This window comes from Hemiscyllium ocellatum, chromosome 16 (genome assembly GCF_020745735.1).
Source record: "Hemiscyllium ocellatum isolate sHemOce1 chromosome 16, sHemOce1.pat.X.cur, whole genome shotgun sequence".
Taxonomy (NCBI): Eukaryota; Metazoa; Chordata; class Chondrichthyes; order Orectolobiformes; family Hemiscylliidae; genus Hemiscyllium; species Hemiscyllium ocellatum.
In genome coordinates, this window is record NC_083416.1 from 56608528 (window position 1) to 56627985 (window position 19458).

A 19458-nucleotide genomic window follows, 5' to 3' on the forward strand; every position below is an offset into this window, starting at 1 on the left:
TTAATTTTGTTGGCAGTTGAAGCCCAATTCAAGATCCAACATATTCTGCTCTTGTGCTTTATATGCAGGCAAATTGGACGACAACATGTGTTAAAATCAATAGCTGTTCAATTCCCGAGCATGCTGCAAATGTTTCTAGATATCTCAGCATTAAATTCTTTATGCCAGACCTAAGCTTGAAAATTAAGGTGAAACAAAGAAGCTGAACAACATAATAATATTCAATGCCAGCTAATATCATTATTTTTAAACAATTCACCTGCAGAGCTCTTCTCAATCTCCACTTTAATCAATTATAGCTTTTACTATCTGACAATACAGGATCTGATTTGCCAATTTCTTTGTGGAAATTATTCCCTTGCATGCAGATTCAGCCCTCTGCTCTTTTTGTTTTTATTAACTTGGTCTTGTTAAATTTTTATGATCACATAAAGGAATTTAAAAGGATCAAATCAGCTGTTGGACATGAGATTTATTTTCATATTAATCTGCAGCTGATAAAACTGTTTTTCAAGCTGCTTGGAAAGCTGTGACAGGCACAATGTCAAATGTAAAATCACTAAACAACTCACAGAAAAAAAACGATGGCAGAGTACATCAAAATCTTGCATCAGGCCATGCAGTACAAGGACTGATTATACACAGTGGTTCACTGGTTAGCAAAGCTACCTCACTGTGCCAGGAATCAGAGTTCGATTCCAATCTTGTGCGATTGACTGTATGTAGTTTGCACATTCTTCCCCCTTGGCTGTGTGGGTTTCCATTGGGTGCTCTGTTTTTGTCCGATATTCAAAGATGTGTAGATTAGGTGGATTGCCACGCTAAATTGCCTAGTGACCAGGGTTGTGCAGGCTCGGTGGATCAGCCATCGGAAATGTAGAGCTCGGGGACAGGATAATGGGCTGGAATGCTCTTTGGAGGGTCAGTGCAGATTTGATGGGTCAAGTGGTCACTTTCTGCACTGCATGGATTTTACTAAAAAAAAATGCCTTAACAAATAATCTCTCCTATCCATAATCTGAGTATACCCCCACCACTTTTACCATTTTACATGGTGTCTTTGCACGCATTGTCTTCATCACAGACAAAACCACATCTCCAATCATTTTACTGCACTCCTCATTGTTCACAGCTCCCGGGCTACTTCCATCGCTACGTCTTTGTATCTAACTTGATAAAAGTATTCCACTCAAGCCTCATTCACAAGTGTACTTTAAAAGGTACAAACTACCAGTCCTTAGGCCTCACATTCTCAATAACCTTCCTGCAATTAATTTGCTTAAACCCTTGATAACCTCCACCTTTTGATGTTTTTGTTCATGGTGCAAGTCCTAGCCTTCTATGGTTCCATGGTCACTCCTTCAATTTGAAGGGGCACAAAACTGACCATCCCTGACATACAACTGATGGAAATATAAGTTGCCCAATGTGTGGAACTGCATTAAAAATAATTAGGCCTGTTCACATTCACCAAAACAAGTATTCCAGGTTCATCCTAGAAGCCTACACATGTCCAAGTCCCCCTTTTCCAACAACACACTTCGCTTTAGATCCTGTCCCTCCACCTGCAGTTCCAATAATTAGAAGGATATTTTAAGTCACTATTTATCACAAGACCAAACCAAATGTTGAACTGTTTTTACCATTGCAATCCAGCCAACCATCCAGTCCAATGTTTATTAAATTTTACTCAGTGCTCCCTCAATTATAATGCTGAACTTGTCCTGGTTTCTAATTTTTCACCCAGCTACCTCAACTCTTGGGTGCATATGCACATAAGTCAAAAGATGTGGCAGGATTGGAAGAGAAATAGGTAATATAGTATAATGTATTCTAAGCTTTATTAACAGGGACTTATGCCCGAAACGTCGATTCTCCTGTTCTTTGAATGCTGCTTGACCTGCTGCGCTTTTCCGGCAACACATTTTCAGCTCTGATCTCCAGCATCTGCAGTCCTCACTTTCTCCTCCTAACAGGGACATACAGTACAACAGAAGGAAAGTTATGATTAGCTTGTATAAGGCACCAGTTAGATCTGAGGTGGAATGTTATGTACAGTTCTATATGCCATATTTGAGGAATGATGTGAATTCATTGAAGAGAGTGCAGAAGAGGTTGATGAGAATGTTTTTTTAAGATGAGGCTCTTCAGTCAGATGGAAATATCTAAGTTGGCACTGCTTTCCTTGGATAGGAAAAGGCTAAATTTGATAGAAGTTTCAAAGTCATGATGGGTCTAGACAGAGTAGGTAGGTAGATAGAAACTGTTTCCACTTTTAATTAAGAAGGCAAAGTCTTAAAGAGCTTTGCAAAAGATGCAAATGGAGGGGAAAATGATGCTTTCCTAAAAGCAATTAGGACACAGAATGCACCATCTGAAAGTGTGGTGAAGGCAGATTCAATTGTGGCATTGAGGAGTATTTTGTTTGTATTTAAATAATCATCCAATGTTCAGGGTTACAGAGAAAAAGGCAGGAGATTAGCACCAAGTTAGAACAGTGGGCCATTGTTGACAGTCATAGATGAGTCATAGTCATAGAGATAAACATCCTAGAAACAGACCATTTTGGTTCAACTCATCCATGCCGACCAGATATCACAATCCAATCTAGTCCCACCTGCCAGCACCTGGCACATATCCCTCCAAATCCTTCCTATTCATATACCCATCCAGATGCCTTTTAAATGTTGCAACTGTACCAGCCTCCACCACTTCCTCTGACAGCTCATTCCATAAACGTACCACTCTCTGCGAGAAAAAGTTGCTCCTTAGGTCTCTTTTATATCTTTATCCTCTCATCCTAAACCTATGCCCTCTAGTTCTGGACCCCCTCACCCCAAGGAAAAGACTTTGTCTATTTATCCTATCCATGCCCCTCATGATTTTGTAAACCTCTATAGTCAGCATGGTTTTATGAAGGGCAGGTCGTGCCTCACAAACCTTACTGAATTCTTTGAGAAAGTGACTAAGGAGGTGGACGAGGGTAAAGCAGTCAATGTGGTGTATATGGATTTTAGTAAGGTGTTTGATAAGGCTCCCCATGGTAGGCTACTGCAAAAAATACAGAGGTATGGCATTGAGGGTGGATTAGGAATTGGCTGGCTGGAAGACGACAGAGGGTAGTAGCTGATGGTAAAGGTTCATCTTGGAGTGCAGTTACTAGTGGTGTTCCGCAAGGGTCTGTTTTGGGACCATTGCTATTTGTCATTTTTATAAATGACCTGGAGGAGGGGCTAGAAGGTTGGGTGAGCAAGTTTGCGGATGATACGAAAATCGGTGGAGTTGTTGAAAGTGAGGAAGGATGTGGCAGGTTACAGCGGGATATCGATAAGCTGCAGAACTGGGCAGAAAGGTGGCAAATGGAGTTCAATGTAGCTAAGTGTGAAGTGATTCACTTTGATAAGAGTAACAAGAAGATGGGGTACTGGGTTAATGGTCGGATACTTGGTATTGTGGATGAGCAGAGGGATCTTGGTGTCCATGTACAGAGATCTCTGAAAGTTGCCACCCAGGTAAGTAGCCGTGAAGAAGGCATATGGTGTACTGGCTTTTATTGGTAGAGGAATTGCGTTCCAAAGTCCTGAGGTCATGTTGCAGTTGTATAAGACTCTGGTGTGGCCGCATCTGGAGTATTGTGTGCAGTTTTGGTCGCCATACTATAGGAGGGATGTGGAGGCACTGGAATGGGTGCAGAGGAGGTTTACCAGGATGTTGCCCGGTATAGTAGGAAGATCGTATGAGAGGCTGAGGCACTTGGGGCTGTTTTCATTGGAGAAAAGGTTTAGGGGTGACTTGATACAGGTGTACAAGATGATTAGGGGTTTAGATAGGGTTGACCATGAGAACCTTTTTCCACGTATGGAGTCAGCTATTATGAGGGGACATAGCTTTAAATTAAGGGGTGGTAGGTATAGGACAGATGTTGGGGGTAGATTCTTTACTCAGCGAGTCATGAGTTCATGGAATGCCCTGCCAGTAGCAGTGGTGGACTCTCCCTCTTTATGGGCATTTAAACGGGCATTGGATAGGCATATGGAGGATAGTGGGCTAGTGTAGGTTAGGTGGGCTTGGATCGGCGCAACATCGAGGGCCAAAGGGCTTGTACTGTGCTGTATTTTTCTATGTTCTATGTTCTATAAGGTCATACCTCAGCTTCCGACACTCCAGGAAAAACAGCCCCAGCCTAATCAACCACTCCCTATAGCTCAAATCCTCCAATCCTGGCAACATCCTTGTAAATCTTTTCTGAACCCTTTCAAGTTTCACAACAACTTTCCGATAGGAAGGAGACCAGATTTGCATGAAATACTCCAACAGTGGCCTAACCAATGTCCTGTACAGTCGCAACATGACCTCCCAACTCCTGTACTCAATACTCTGACCAATAAAGGAAAGCATACCGAATGCCTTCTTCACTATCGTGTCTACCTGCAACTCCACTTTCAAGGCGCTATGAAGCTGCACTCCAAGGTCTCTTAGCTCAGCAATACTCCCTAGGACTTTACCATTAAGTGTATAAGTCCTGCTAAGATTTGCTTTCCCAAAATGCAGCACCTCACATTCTAAATTAAACTCCATCTGCCACTTCTCAGCCAATTGGCCTATCTGATCGAGATCCTGTTGTAATCTGAGGTAACCTCCTTCGCTGTCCACTACACCTCCAGTTTTAGTGACATTTGCAAACTTACTAACTGTACCTCTTACGCTCCCATCCAAATCATTTATATAAATGATGAAAAGTGGTGGACCAGCACCGATCCTTGTGGCACTCCACTGGTCACAGGCCTCCAATCTGAAAAACAACACTCCACCTCCATCTTCTACCTTTGAGACAATTCTGTATCCAAATGGCTAGTTCTCCCTGTATTCCGTGAGACCTGACCTTGTTAACCAGTCTCCCATGAGCAACCTTGTTGAACGCCTAACTGAAGTCCATATATATCACACCTACCACTCTACCCTCATCAGTTCTCTTTGTTCCTTCTTCAAAAAACTCAAATCAAGTTTGTGAGACATGATTTCCCATGCACAAAGCCATGCTGACTATCCCTAATCAATCCTTGTCTCTCCAAATACACGTACATCCTGTCCCTCAGGAATCCCTCCAACAACTTGTCCACCACTGACGTCTGGCTCACCAGTCTATAGTTCCCTGGCTTGTCCTTACCACTGTACTTAAACAGCGGCACCATGTTAGCCAGTCTTCCGGCACCTCACTTGTGACTATCGATGATACAAATATCTCAGCGAGAGGTCCACCAATCACTTCTTTAGCTTCCCATGGAGTTCTAGGGTACATCTGATCAGGTCCTGGGGATTTATCCACTTTTACACATTTCCCGAATGGGAGAAAGTCAGGACTGCCGATGCTGGAAAAGCACAGCAGGCCAGGCTGCATCCTAGCAGTAGGAGAATGGACATTTCGGGCATAAGCCCTTCATCAGGAATGAGGCTTGTGGGCCGGGGGCGGGGGGAGCTAAGAATGCAATGGGTAGATGAAGATGGGGGAGAAGGTGATAGATTGGAGAGGAGAGTGGAGTGAAGTGGATAGATGGGAAAGGTGATGGACAGGTCAGGAGGACAATGCTGAGTTGGAGGCTTGGGACCGAGATTGTGGTGGGCGGGGAAATGAGGAAACTGGTGTGATTCCTTTCCAAGCTTATATTGTTCAGTAGACTTGTCATCTGCTGTCTTGACCCTACTCAGACTAAATGCTGATCATTGAATGTGCCTTTCTAGCCCTCATGCTAGCCGACATGCTAAAATAGTTCCCTCCCCTTGGTTACTGACCCTCCTCTCATAAAATCATCATAAATCCTCTTTAAAAACCTATTCTTGATTGTGGCCTGAGCAAAACACCCTACAGAAGCAAAATGGTCAAAATAATCAGATTAAAATAACCCCTTTCTTTGTCTGTTACTTTGGGTATTGTTCCTTTTTTGCAGCTTTAGCCAAGATCAACCATGTCATCGTCCTTCAACATCTCTTTTCTATTCCCCAGCTCAGCGAGACTCAGTCACCAATCCACAATTCTCTATATACTCAGACTGAGAGCTTTTCTGGGAATGGTTTCTCTTTCCCATTCTTTATCGTTACTTTTGACGTCCATGTGGTTACTGTCTTTAGGAATGTCCTCTCTCTAATTCATAATCCTAAGATGGGGTCAGACTGCAATTGCTTTATTGAAGACAATCAGCTCTACTTCAGCATCACCAGTGTCAAATGTTTTGCTGCTTAAATAAAAGTGAAAACTGTGGATGCTGAAGTTATGAAGCAAAAATACAAATTAGATTAGATTCCTTACAGGTTGGAAACAGGCCCTTCAGCCCAACAAGTCCACACCGACCCTCCGAAGAGTAACCCACCCAGACCCATTTCCCTCTGACTAATGCACCTAACGCTACGGGCAATTTAGCATGACCAATTCACCTGACCTGCACATCTTTGGACTGTGGGAGGAAACCGGAGCACTCGGAGGCAACCCACACAGACACAGGGAGAATGTGCAAACTCCATGCAGACAGTCACCCAAGGCTGGAATCGAACCTCGGACCCTGGTTTCAAATTTCTCCATGGTCTTTCTCTTCCCAATCTCTCTAATGCTCACCAGTGACACAATTCTCCTAGATTTCTATACTCTTCCAAACTCTGACTCCTTCAATACCCAATCTTTAAGGCTTTGGCAATGCTTGCAGTACTTTCAGTTGCCAGGGTTGCCAATGTTGTGAAATTTCACCCCAAGCTTCTCTTCCCCTTTACCTCACTCTCCCCCTTTACCTCACTCTCCTCCTTTAAGGCACTCCTTAAAAACTCCTGTGTCCAAGCTTTATGCATTTGTTCCAAAAATTGCCTTATGTAGTTTAATGTCAAACTGTGTTCACTAATGCTTCTCTGAAGTGCCATGAAATGTTTTGTTACTTTAACAGCAATATATAAATTTAAGTTGTTGTTGTTTGATGCATTGAATTACTTCTAAATATGCTTAGTGCAACACCATGATATGCTTTCCTAACCTGAAGAGGCTATTTAAATGCATGTTGCTGATGCTGAACATAACTAAGGTTCCCTAAGCTGTAACTCTTCTCATGCTGCATCTGAAATCTCTGGACAAGAAATTGCTGACAGTGTGGATATCATACTGAGCAATGAGAATATAACTGCAAATTTCTGATTTGCTTGATTAGGATTCCTTAAATACGAACTTGATTTTCTTGTATGTTAGACATGCAATTGGACAAAATAATCTAATCTGTGCATATCTAGAAACTGTAATAAATCATTTTATAGGCATAGGTTCAAATAAGGTAACAAATGGAAAATAAGCATTCATTCCGTACATAAATGCCAGCTGAATGCTTTGCAGACATAACCAAATCAACCCTCTCTAATCCTATATCTGTCATATGTGGATGGGCCTGTTGATAATTACAAAAAGCAGTCTCAAATCCATGCTTTGTGACGTACACAACTTTAAGAGGGAGTTGGATAACCCTTTACAATTACAGGAAGTTACACTGTACTGGAGGACAATTACTGACATTCTTAAGCAAAGAAACAACACTATACACTGGATATGCAGGCTGACAATGTGAGCTATATTGACCCTGCTAGAATTTTCTATGTCTATTGCAAACCTTATTGCCTTATTAACTAAGAAATTATTTCCACTGTTCTGCATGAACACATTTCATGCATTTTTATTTACTTTTTAAAATCTTGCATCCATCTATGCATCCTACAATTGGTTTCTGCTTATCCCTTTCTCAGCAGGCAAGAGAATGTTCTTTTCCTGCTTAACCTTCATGAAAAGGTATACAACTGGGATAAGAAGAACCTGATCTCATTGCTCCCATCCAAAGCAACAGGAAGTCATTCCCAAGTCATCCATAATTAGAATCCTCAGGAAGAGCAGTGCTGACCTTAACATCAACAATACTGGAATTTTTTCACAATTAAATATGTAACATCTACGAAAGGTGCAATGAGTTTTGGAGAAAACAGAAGGAATTGGTTAGTTTTCATTAAAAAATAGAATTAATTTGTAATCATGACACATCATCAAAATTACACTTTTTAAAAAACTGACTGGTGAAATTAGCATTTTTGCCATCATTTTTCAGGTGGGTGGGAAGAGGGATGAGAAAGACAGAAAAAGAAAGGGGAAGTAGAATTAACCTTTGAAAAATGTTAATCCTACTAATTTTGAAGAACACAAACGTGATGGATTTAGAACTACGTGGTGAGCCAGTGTTAATCAGTAAATTTAAAAAAAAACAGAACTTATGCAAATTGACAGCTTTGGCTTTTTTTGGCAATGTCCATTGATTTTTTTTTAAGTGAATACAGATGTTATTGCTTAAAGTTGCTGACACTAATGACATACAAAACTGAATTAATGGTATTTTGTGTTCTTTTTAGTTAATTATGGTGTCATGCAGAACAGTGGAAATAATTTCTTAGTTAATAAGGGAATAAGGTTCGCAATAGACATAGAAAATTCTAGGCAGGGTCAATATAGCTCACATTGCCAACCTGCATATCCAGTGTACAGTGTTGTTTCTTTGCTTAAGAATGTCAGCTCTTCAAAAGCTATCCAAATTAAGGGCCCCTCTAAGCCAGTACAATCCAAAGATCACACCCAGCATCACTGACTCAAAAGAGAATATGCACAAGTCCAAAGGAAACAGCAAGAAAAGTCACAGTCAGATCATGATACAAACAGATGGAACAAGGAAAGCAACTGCAGTGCCATGTACATAACTATTTGTTGCAAGACAGTCAGAGGCTTTACAGCACAGAAAGGGGTTCTTTGGCATCTTCATCAAGCATCCATCTATTCTAGTCTTTGCTTTCAATTTATCACTATCAGTGACAACATTTTTATCAAATAATAACATGCTAATACATGTTTGTATGATATTTACATTATCGAAGTCACTAATTAGGGCCAACATTCCAGTTTACCTGTTTGTGAATCACAAATTCTTCTATCCTTGCCTTACAACTAGATGTGATAAAACTATCATTATTCACCTATGTCTCATCCAACAAGTATATCTATGGAAAACATATGATTGCCAAACACAAGGAAAGGCAGGGTACAAAGCTGACCAAAGGAAAATATTAACAATTCAATTCCAAAATCTGATCCAAATATGTTGTGAATTTTAACAAAATGAACAGCAGAAAAAAACAGGTTTTCTATTTGCCACTGACAATACCACCAACCCCCCACCACCCCCCCCGAAAAAAAACATCAGTTAGTGAAGAGGCAATGGACACAAGGACAACTAAAATAAATAACCTATATATAGCTATTCCAAACAGAAATAAATGTCAGTCAGAGGTGGTGGGGTTGGTATCTCTTCTGAAATCCTAAATCCTAATTAAGTACCTGACCTTCATCCTACACTACTCTAGGAAATCCAGCATATCATTGCAGACTTCTGTATTTTCACAATTGGCTCACTCAGTTCATCACAAAACAAAAACGTGATTGCTAAATATATTTTTACATATTTGGTCTGAGAGGTTGAGAAATCTCAATGTGTTGCAAATTTCCCTTCACTGAAAAATATTAAACACTTTTTGTGAAATGTTAAATGCTACCTTAATGGAGAGACTCTCATCCTTTTTTCTTCCTAAGGCAATAGATGTAGTTTTGTGGGCAGTGATCCTTTTATACTTTGTCCAAATGCCATCCTTCAGAGTACTCAGCAGTCCAGTCGACAACAGTGGGCACCAAACATCCAAACTCAAATTTGTCACCAGTCCCAAATACTTTCCAACAGAGTCTAATGCAGAAATCTGACTTTGTCATAGATTAGGGAAGCTACAGACAACTGTAGTTCTTCACTGTCACACAGCAGAGATCAGCTAATTCAGCACAGACCAAGAAATAAAAGTAATAAATCTCAATAGGTTCAGTAGCTCATAATACTGCACTTCAGCAATTCTGCTGTCGAGGGAGATCTTCAAACAATTAGTTTGAAGTAAATTAGCCTAATTTTAGGATGGATTTCCCCTGAAGTAACTAGATTTTCTCATTACATTGGCCACTGCTAATTAAAAACATGATTTGCATCTAGTGTTTGTGTTTAAACACACTTTTATAACAAGATGGTTCAACAGTTTAGAACATAATGGGTAATACGCCACACTGGCACATCTGCCACATACTTTCTCCGTTCTGAACTTTTAGTAAGTAAAATATTACATACTGTGGTTGCAACATATTACCAACATGAATCAAGATCATATGGGTAGAAAATATACTCCACAGTCCTTTCACAACTGTGATTTAATTTTGGATACAGCACCAGAGAGATGATGTAATGTGACTATTCCAACAGGAATGTCTTGTGTTACGCGGGTTTAAGTCATGCAAGAACTTAGCAATAAAAATGTCCACACTTGCATCAACAATTGACAATCTCATTTAGAGAAGTGATAAATCTAACATCTGTGAAAATAAAAAGTCACAGTAGCAAAATAGGTGGAAATTGATGTTAGGTACAATAAAAAGAACACAATATTACATAAATTCTATGTCGTTAATGAGCTTAGTTATTTAATCCATACAAATTGACAGACATTGGTCAACAACAAAAATCCACTCAGAAAGAATGTCATGCAAACATTAGCATGATAGTTCCTGGCTTTAACCCAGTGCAATTCTTTTTCTGAACTCTATTGCATCTTTTCACTGACTCAACATTACAAAATGGAATTTTTACAGTTATTTTTCAATCAACTCAATTTAACCAGGTGCTTAATAATCATCCAATGAAGAGGTCAAAACAAAGCCATGAGTTTACATACTCTTTCGTATCATGCAATTAAACATGATTAGAAGAGCTCACTGGTTCGGATTAGAAGGGATTATCACTCAGGGCTCAACCTTCCAAAATGGAAAATTTATACAACTAAAAATGAGTCATCATCCACATAGAAGTTGATGAGTGATATTGCCGGAACATTCTTAGGATAGAACTGAAAAGTGAGAGTGGTTGGAATAAAGTGGAGTACTGGAAGCAGAAGGTGTTGAAGAAACAGTGGGAGAGACCAGGGTGTGAATTCATGAGTCACACCACCACAGATTTGAGAAAGCAGGTGCTAAAAAACCAGCAAGGTTTGGTGGGGGTGGGGGTGGGGTGAGGGGGGTGGGGTGAAGGGGGTGGGGAGGAGGAAGAAGGGGGTGCACAGTCTGGAACATAGAATTTTTTTGATTAAAACCATTCAGGGAATGCAAAACAGAGTAATAATACAACTGTCCACAATAGGGTGTAGCCTGACATTGCATTAGTTCACGAGTGAACGTTTTGGAGCACAACCATTACTAATAACAGAGTTGTTGATAACTGGCAGTGTTACTCTGAGTGGGACAAGGAATAGTCAGTACGACAGTATACATGCTAGAAAGGAAAGCTGGGGTCAGAGAAAGATGGTACAGTTAAGGGTGCTGTTCACAAGAAGCTCCTCTAAGTGGGGTACTGTGGATCTATACAGATGCGATTCAAGTCTGAAATGGCAACAGGAATATAGGAAGGTAGAGTAGTACTGATGTGTTGCATTAAATCTGGTGGAATGTACGGATAGGGAATGTCTATGATTGGAAATGAAAGATGGCAGGTGTTATGTGAACAGAAGGAGCAGAGAAGGAGGACTGGCAAGGTCCAAGACAGAAAAAACTGGAGACAAATTACAGCTGCAGCCAAACTGAATAGACATGAGGCAGAGAAGAAATTTAAATGACACAAAGATTAAAAGGAATAAATCCTAGTTGTTAGCATAGGATGGGGATTACATAACATAAGAGAATTGAGGGCTGAAGATTATATTACATTCCCTTTGGCCCAACCAGTCCATACTGAGCCTCCGAAGAGTAACCCATCCACACACATTTCCCTCTGGCTAATGCTCCTAACACCATGGGCACTTTAGCATGGCCAACTCACCTGACCTGCAGATCTTAGGACTGTGGGAGGAAACCAGAGCACCCAGAGGAAACCCATGTCGACACAGGGAGAATGTGCAAACTCCACACAGAGAGACACCTAAGGCTGGAATCGAACCTAGGACCCTGGTGTTGTGAGGCAGTAGTGCTAACCACTGAGTTGGAGATGCACTGGTTTAATGAAGTTGAATAGCAGACAGGGTAAGATCAGGTGAAGAATCAATAAACCAATGTTGGAGGCTACCATCAAAATGAACATGAATCCAGGAACTGTCTGGGAAGTGCAGCAACAATAGATGCACTGCAGCATATTGAAAATGAAGTAGAGAGTGGAATCAACCATGAATCAACAGATGTCAACTCAAGGATCTAGTGTAGGGCTTCAGGTAATGGCAACAACCATCAGCAAAACTGGTAGACAAACTGAAGAGCAACAGCAGTGCGAGTAAAACTCAAGGATTAAAAATCAGTAAATATCAAGGGAGCTAGCCAGGTTTAAAAACCAAATCAATTGCAGATGAAGGAGTTGGACTGATGAACTGCTGCAAAGATGTAAGGAGTGCTGAAAACAAAATTTTATGTTGAAGCTAATGGGACTGATCCAAATTAGTTCAGCTAAGGTGGTGTTGGAGCAATTCTGCATCATGAGATGAGTGAGCAACTCGAGCCATTTACGTCATAAGCAGTGATAAGTAGTCCTGATGCCAGTGAGACTCAGGACTCTGGAAAATCAAAAGTGCATAAAGATCTAGCCAATGAAAATAACACAGTACAAATACAGAGTATGTTGCATCCAGGAATGGGCAAGAAGTCATCACCAACACTTACAAATCTATGACCTAGAAGGCAGCAGACGTATGGGGGCACACCTGCCACTTCTCTTCCAAGTCACATTCCACCCTGACTTACTACTCCTTATAAAGTCCAGCCCTTACATTTATCATTGATGAGAACTTATTTATTCAAAAGAATGCTGGAACTACCAGCATTACCAAGATATGGTATTTAAATTAAGTCACAAAATATTCAATTGAAAAAAGTCTTATTGTAGGTTCTTATTTTTAAGAATGTAGTTCCACCCAACATGGATTAGGACCCAGGATACCACAAACTATTATGACAACGCATATGACCCCTCAATAGATATAATTTCTCTCAATCAGTACCATGTATACAATTCTATCCATAATACAAAATTACTTGGTTCCCTAGAATTATTCACAGGAACATTGCACAAATTTATACTTCAGTCTAAAGAAAGAAAAGTAAGTTGCAGGTGACAATACTCAAAGTAAAGCCACTAATATCTCATATATGTAAAGAATATCATATTATTTGAATAGTTACAAGCTCTGAGTCAATTAGTTAACTCGGTTCATCAAAGATCATAAAAACTGCCTAAATCTGATACTACAACTAATGTCAGGGCATAATTCTAAAAGGTTACAATGGCATTTTAGATTCTTTAAGGCAGCAACATATTATTTCAACAAATATTGATTTGACATTTTAAGTAAAATAGATTTAAACATTGAACAGAAGGTCATTACTTCAGATGGAATGTCAAAAAAAATACTTTCTTCAGCAGTGAAAGACTTTCCCTGCCCAAAATAACTCATTACTTTAAACTCAATACTCCATCAAACATTCTCAGTCATCCATTGCATACTGATATCCTACCTTCCAAATTTCTAGTTTAAATCCTAACTCTCTTTTTTCCAAATCTAACTTTCTCTCTATAACTTTCACAAAACCTATATCAATCCAGTATTCTATATCAGGAGGTCTCGTGAATCATTCTTCATACGCTCATGCCTCAATGTAAAAGAGGTCTTCAGCCAGTTTTCTGTCCCTGAACTGTTCTGCCTATCCATGCCTCTCCCTCTTTTCCTTAAAATAAAATATATCTCCTTGATCAAAATATTAGTCAACCATCAATCTCCTTCTGACTCAACCTCCATATTTTACTTTGGGACTTTATGTTAAAGGTGTTCTAAAAGTGCAACTTTTACTTTGTAGGGTGCATCTGTGCAAATAATTACTAAAAGTTTAATACTGTAATTACAATGTTTCTCCTCATTGTGACTTTACCTGATAGATATCCGACAGGCTGCTGCTCCCAGAGTCACTGGCAATACTGCACCCGGACTGGCTGGAAGGGACATGTGTCACCTGTGGATGTGGATTGTCTGTGAGGTGCATCTTGGAAAGATCTGCAGGAAGCTGTAAAAATTATGAGGAGGAAGGGGAGAAAAGAAATTCATTAATTTTATAAATGAACCAAAAACATAAATTAAAGACTTTTAGACATGCTTGCTAAACTCTCCAATAGTATTTTAAATGAACTAGGGCATTGCAAAGAGGGCACTGAATTTTGGAAGAACTAAGTTATACTTTGGCATCAGTGTGTGAATTTCTTTGGTATGATTGTAATGGACAGTATGATACCTCTGAGTATAAGGTTTCACTGATTCGAAGTCAGGTTTGCATTCCAATATTTTGGTTCATAGAACAAGGAAGAACTTAATTTGAAGCAAGCAATTTCCAATTTATTCATCATTGAAAAAGCACGTTGCTTCATTTAAGCTCAAAGACAAGAACACTAGCCTAGCTATAAAGAAATGGTCCAATCTGAGTTGTCCAAACAAGAGCCATGATTACATCCAGCTTGGAAATTCATAACTTTTGTTGACTTATTTCTTTTGTTTTGCTACTGGTTTCAGCCTTAGTTCTGGCAAAGTAGAAAAGGCAGTTATTTCATTCATGGATTTAGAATCCAAAGCATCAATGAAGAATAAGCCTCTTTCCACGAATGAAGGAGGAGGTATCTAATCTTCCAAGACTGGAAAATTTGAAACACAAAGATAACTGAGCCAGAAACATCAAAGAAAAGAATGTGGAGTGGGCAACAGGAGATGGACAATAGATAGCAGATGATGCAGAGCTGTAAATGAAGGTGTGAAACTAAGCTGAGAATATAAACATGAGTGGGGCGCAAACAACCAAGGAATGTCTGTGTGCCTAACAATCTTCATACAGCATACTGATGGAAATCAATGATTAAGTAAATCATTAGTGATGAAAACCTGTAATCACTTAGTTTCACTACTTGGCTGATACAAAACTTGAGTCCTTAAATTTCCATCATAAATCATATGCATTTTAAAAAAAGGCCCACAATCACAGGAACTTTCTATTCATACTGTTCAGTTGGAATGGTTAAATTAAAAAAAAGTCACATCTAAGTATTGTCTTATTCAAATGGCTCACTAACTTTATACTTCCATAATAACAAATTTGCATATAAACTATGAATTAAATAGTCTTCTTCAGTTCCATAAATATACATAGAACTGTGACCCTGCACCAAAAGTTAGCTATCATCTTTCCTTTGACAACAGATCTCTAAATAAGACAGCCTTAAACTGTTTAACTGGAAATATATATGAACATTTAGATACCTAATTGAATGAAACATTTCCATAACCAAAAACAAAATAATTTACAATTCTGAACAGATATATTGAAACCATAAAGGATCCATTGAGACACATTTAACAGCACCACAAAAAAAGTACAACCACCTTCAAAGTATAATCAAGCCAGTACTTCAATCTACTCATAGATCTCCAATTTTGATGAGTACACATATAAACATAAAAACTTGGCATTGTGATTTATTTGTTTTTGTATTCTTTTTACATATTCTTGTTAAATTGGGACTTACTGCATAACGTGAATAAAACAGACATATAGAAGAAAATATATAGAAAAAATGAAGAGAAGTGAAGGGAACTGAAGTAGATGAGTTGTATGTATCTATCAGAGGGTGAGAAAATAACTCTGGGCTTGGAGAAATGGAAATGAAGGGAATGGAGAAAGGAGAGAGGCAAAAAGAGGAGGAGAAGGTTGGAGGGACGATAACTATAACCACTGCGGGTTTTAGGGTTTAAATTAAGATGAAAGCCCAAAAAATTAAAATAAACAAGTTATTCTCAAAAAATGGAGAGACAGAGAGATCTAAAGAGTAAGTGATACAATTTTGTCAGCAGCAACATAACGGCCCAGATTTTGCTGTTGCATTGATAGCGAAAACATCAGCCTCTGCCTTCAATATAACTCAATTTTGTAGCCAGTAAAGCTGACAACTACTTACGGAATTTGCACATGCGCAGTTAAGTGTCAGTAATTCATTATTCTCCACAGGGTTGACTGTTGAAATTCCTGCAGATGGAAATTTTCTGAAACCTACTGTTAAGAACTTGCATTTTGATGCTATAAGTAATAAGTTACAATATGTTGAATGAGAGGCAACTGAACTTTTAGTAGGGTACCAATCATATAATTTCTGCCAAAATCTCTGGGCCTCAAACTTAATTTTATATTTATAGCATGGCAATTTCTCACAGTGAAAACAAACTCTACAGTTTTGGCTTTTTAAAGAACTTACAATACTGTGTTTTACCTGAACTACATGTTATTATCCCAATCTTTAAATTATTGCCTGCAAAATTATTAAAAGGTGAAGGGTAATCAGTGTTTTTTGCTTCTTAATTTATTATGGGAATTCCTCAATATGATTGGTTGCTTAGCCTTTCTGAATAATCATTGTTTATGGATTGAAGCCAGCATGACTATCTGGATCGGGGGTTCCCTTGAACTGGCCACAAAATTAAAGCAAATCAGAAAAGGTGAGATCCACGGCAAAGAGAATGTTCATTTTGTTTTGCAGGAAATTTGCTTCAAGGTCAGTGTCTCATGCTGTCCTTTCGTTGCTGACTGAAATCTGGACTAATTAATTTTGAGAATACCTAACAATATCAGAATGCAGTGCTCTGCTGTAAAGGGAATGTTTTGTGCTTTAGATACTCCACAGTAGCTCAGCACAAGTGTCCAGATGGTGTGGGGAGGCCATAGGAATCCAAAACTACATTTATTGAACTCAGCTGGCAGTGAAGATGCTCAACCTCAAAGACAATGGAAGGATAATCAACTGCTCCTATTCAACTACAGGTCTACTTCTGATCTAAGTATCTACGTTTAAAACCATAAATTAACAGTACAGAAATCAACCAAGAACTGAATTTAGTGCAACTGGGATATGTATGACTTCTTTTTGGGGTGAAGGTGGTCTGATTGCTGTAATTTGAAAAACAGTCTGTGTTCATTTTAACAAAGAACCTTATATTTACAGATTCTTACACTTGTGCTGTCCACTAAGTCCCCATCTGCCACCAAAGTCTTAGTTCTCGCTCTTTATTGTTACCCCTTTTCTTTTCAAAATTAAACTTTACAGGGCTTTCCTTAGAGGTTTTACAATTCATTGTCACCTCAGACTCACTTCTTGAAGTTTGTGACCTGCGACACTGCCTCTTCTCTCAACCTGAGCTTGCATTAGTTGCACATTTGTTGAGCTTTTGGTGTGTCTCTGCTGTTCTTCGAAGTGAGATAGTATGTCCATGTTTGCATTGACATTCTTTTAAAGCAAGGCTTTCAGATTTCTCTATATATCATGTCATCTTTCAACCAAGCTGGTCTCAGATGTTCTGCTTTCTAAACAACAATTCCTTCTTGTTGTAGGCCTTGGTTGTATACTCCATTCCCCCAGCTGAAGAATTGGTATCTTCCTTCCTTAGCAGCGACTGAAGGTGCTTGACTTTTTTTGGACCGCTTCATGTTTTCCCACTCCCTCATAGTCTTCTATGGTAATGTTAGGTCTTACTTTCTAATCAATTATGAAAGCTACATCATAGTCTTCACCTATCTACAAATCTGGAGATAATTAATTTTCACTGATGATGACATTTACTCAAAAGGCTAAATCTTTAGAAGCCCATTAAAATCCTGCTGGTCTTTTACTTCAAATGATTGCAATTTTAGAACAAAGAAAATTACAGGCGGTCATAAAATTTCAATGATAGGTCACTTGGATATTAGAAAAACAAAGGATAGAATATTATAACGTTTTTATTAACCAGGATTACATGAAGATGTAGTCAGATTTTGCCAGACATGTGTTACAAGTGGGAAAACTTCAAAGGCTTAATTAAACTTGTGTTTTTTCAATTCTAGCTTTTGAAAGACTGTTTACAGGATCTTAATAGAACATGTAGGCCCTACCTCAAACCAGGAAGGGAACAAGTACCTTTTAATGATTATGGATGCTTCCACAAGATTTCAGAAAAACTTACTCCAGAAGCAGTAGCAGAGAAGTCCATTCAATTATTTTTTTAAACAAGGTATGTTTATCCAAAGAAACTACAATGATTAATCATTCCCAGTGAATTGAAGATCATGCTTTTTAACTCCTTCCATGAATTCACCAGTTCTCTAACTCCAGTGAGATGTCTACTGGCACATCATCTTGTCCTCTAAAGCAAAATTAAATCATACAGCTCAGTCCATCAGTCCTTGTTTACTCAACCTCATTCTGCAGCTAATGGTTACTGTCACTGGATATGCCAGTTCTATTCGACAAAATACATTAACAGTATATGGCACACATCTATGTTTACATCTCTCTCTCTGGTCAACTAAACTCTGGGAAAATAGGTTCATAGTCACTAAAAGTACGTGCAGTTCTCCCTGGATGTATTGTCAGTGGCATATCAATGAGTTTTCTTTAATTCACTCTCGAGAGGCAAGTGTCACTGACTGGCCAGCATTTATTGCCCATCCCCAGCTCCCCTTGAAAAGGCGGTGATGAACTTCCTTCTTGAACTGCTGCAATCCATGTGCTACAGTTATACCCACAATGCCCTTAGACAGAATTTTAGGATTATGCTAGTTTCTCAAAGTATCTTTTAAGCATTTTGTTTAAGTTGTAAATTTAAAACAAAGCCAGCTTTCACTGCACAAATGCAAAATACTGTAGAGATTTTAGTTATATCACGTCTTATGATTTTTAAAATGAAAATAACAGTCCAAAAGATTAAATTAATACTATTTGGAGAACCTGACATTTAAGGCCACTTCATTGGATTTTGCTAAATATATAGCAAAGAAAGGGGTCATTCGATCAAACCATTTCTTCCAGTTTAAATACTCCACTTGAACTTTCTCCCATTTTCACTTGTTTAAATTTACCACAGTAAACATCTGGTCACTCCTCTCTCAAATGCACAATTGACTTCCCTTTAAATGCATCTATACTATTTGCTTGCAACACCCCTACTCCATTGGAAGTCAATTACAAGGCACCTGTTGAAAAATCTAGATAAAATAAACAGACTGCATTATCAATGTTACCTCAAAAATTGAATACTTTTGGTCAAGTAAGACTTCTTCTTTTGAAACTCAAGTTTATTATACATTATGCTATTTCCCACTTCTCAATACCAACTTTATAGCAACACTGCAGCAGAACTCTACCTTTTCATAAGCTACATGATATATTGGAAGTATTGGAAGTAAAGTGGAAAAAATAAAACAACCACCTGATGAAGAAGCAGCACTCCGAAAGTTAATGCTGCCAAATACACTTGTTGGACTATAACCTGGTG

General features: G+C 38.8%; 1 protein-coding gene across 7 annotated transcripts in view; it reads right to left on the reverse strand.

Annotated features, from left to right (window-relative positions):
* The window catches only part of LOC132823438 (rap guanine nucleotide exchange factor 6-like), a 397644-nt gene that overhangs the window by 126314 nt on the left and 251872 nt on the right, over positions 1 to 19458 (reverse strand). For all 7 annotated transcript variants that reach the window (XM_060837290.1, XM_060837289.1, XM_060837288.1 and 4 more), the window contains one exon: positions 14048 to 14179. In XM_060837290.1, the coding sequence (XP_060693273.1) occupies positions 14048 to 14179 (132 nt within the window). The remainder of the gene's footprint in view (positions 1 to 14047; positions 14180 to 19458) is intronic.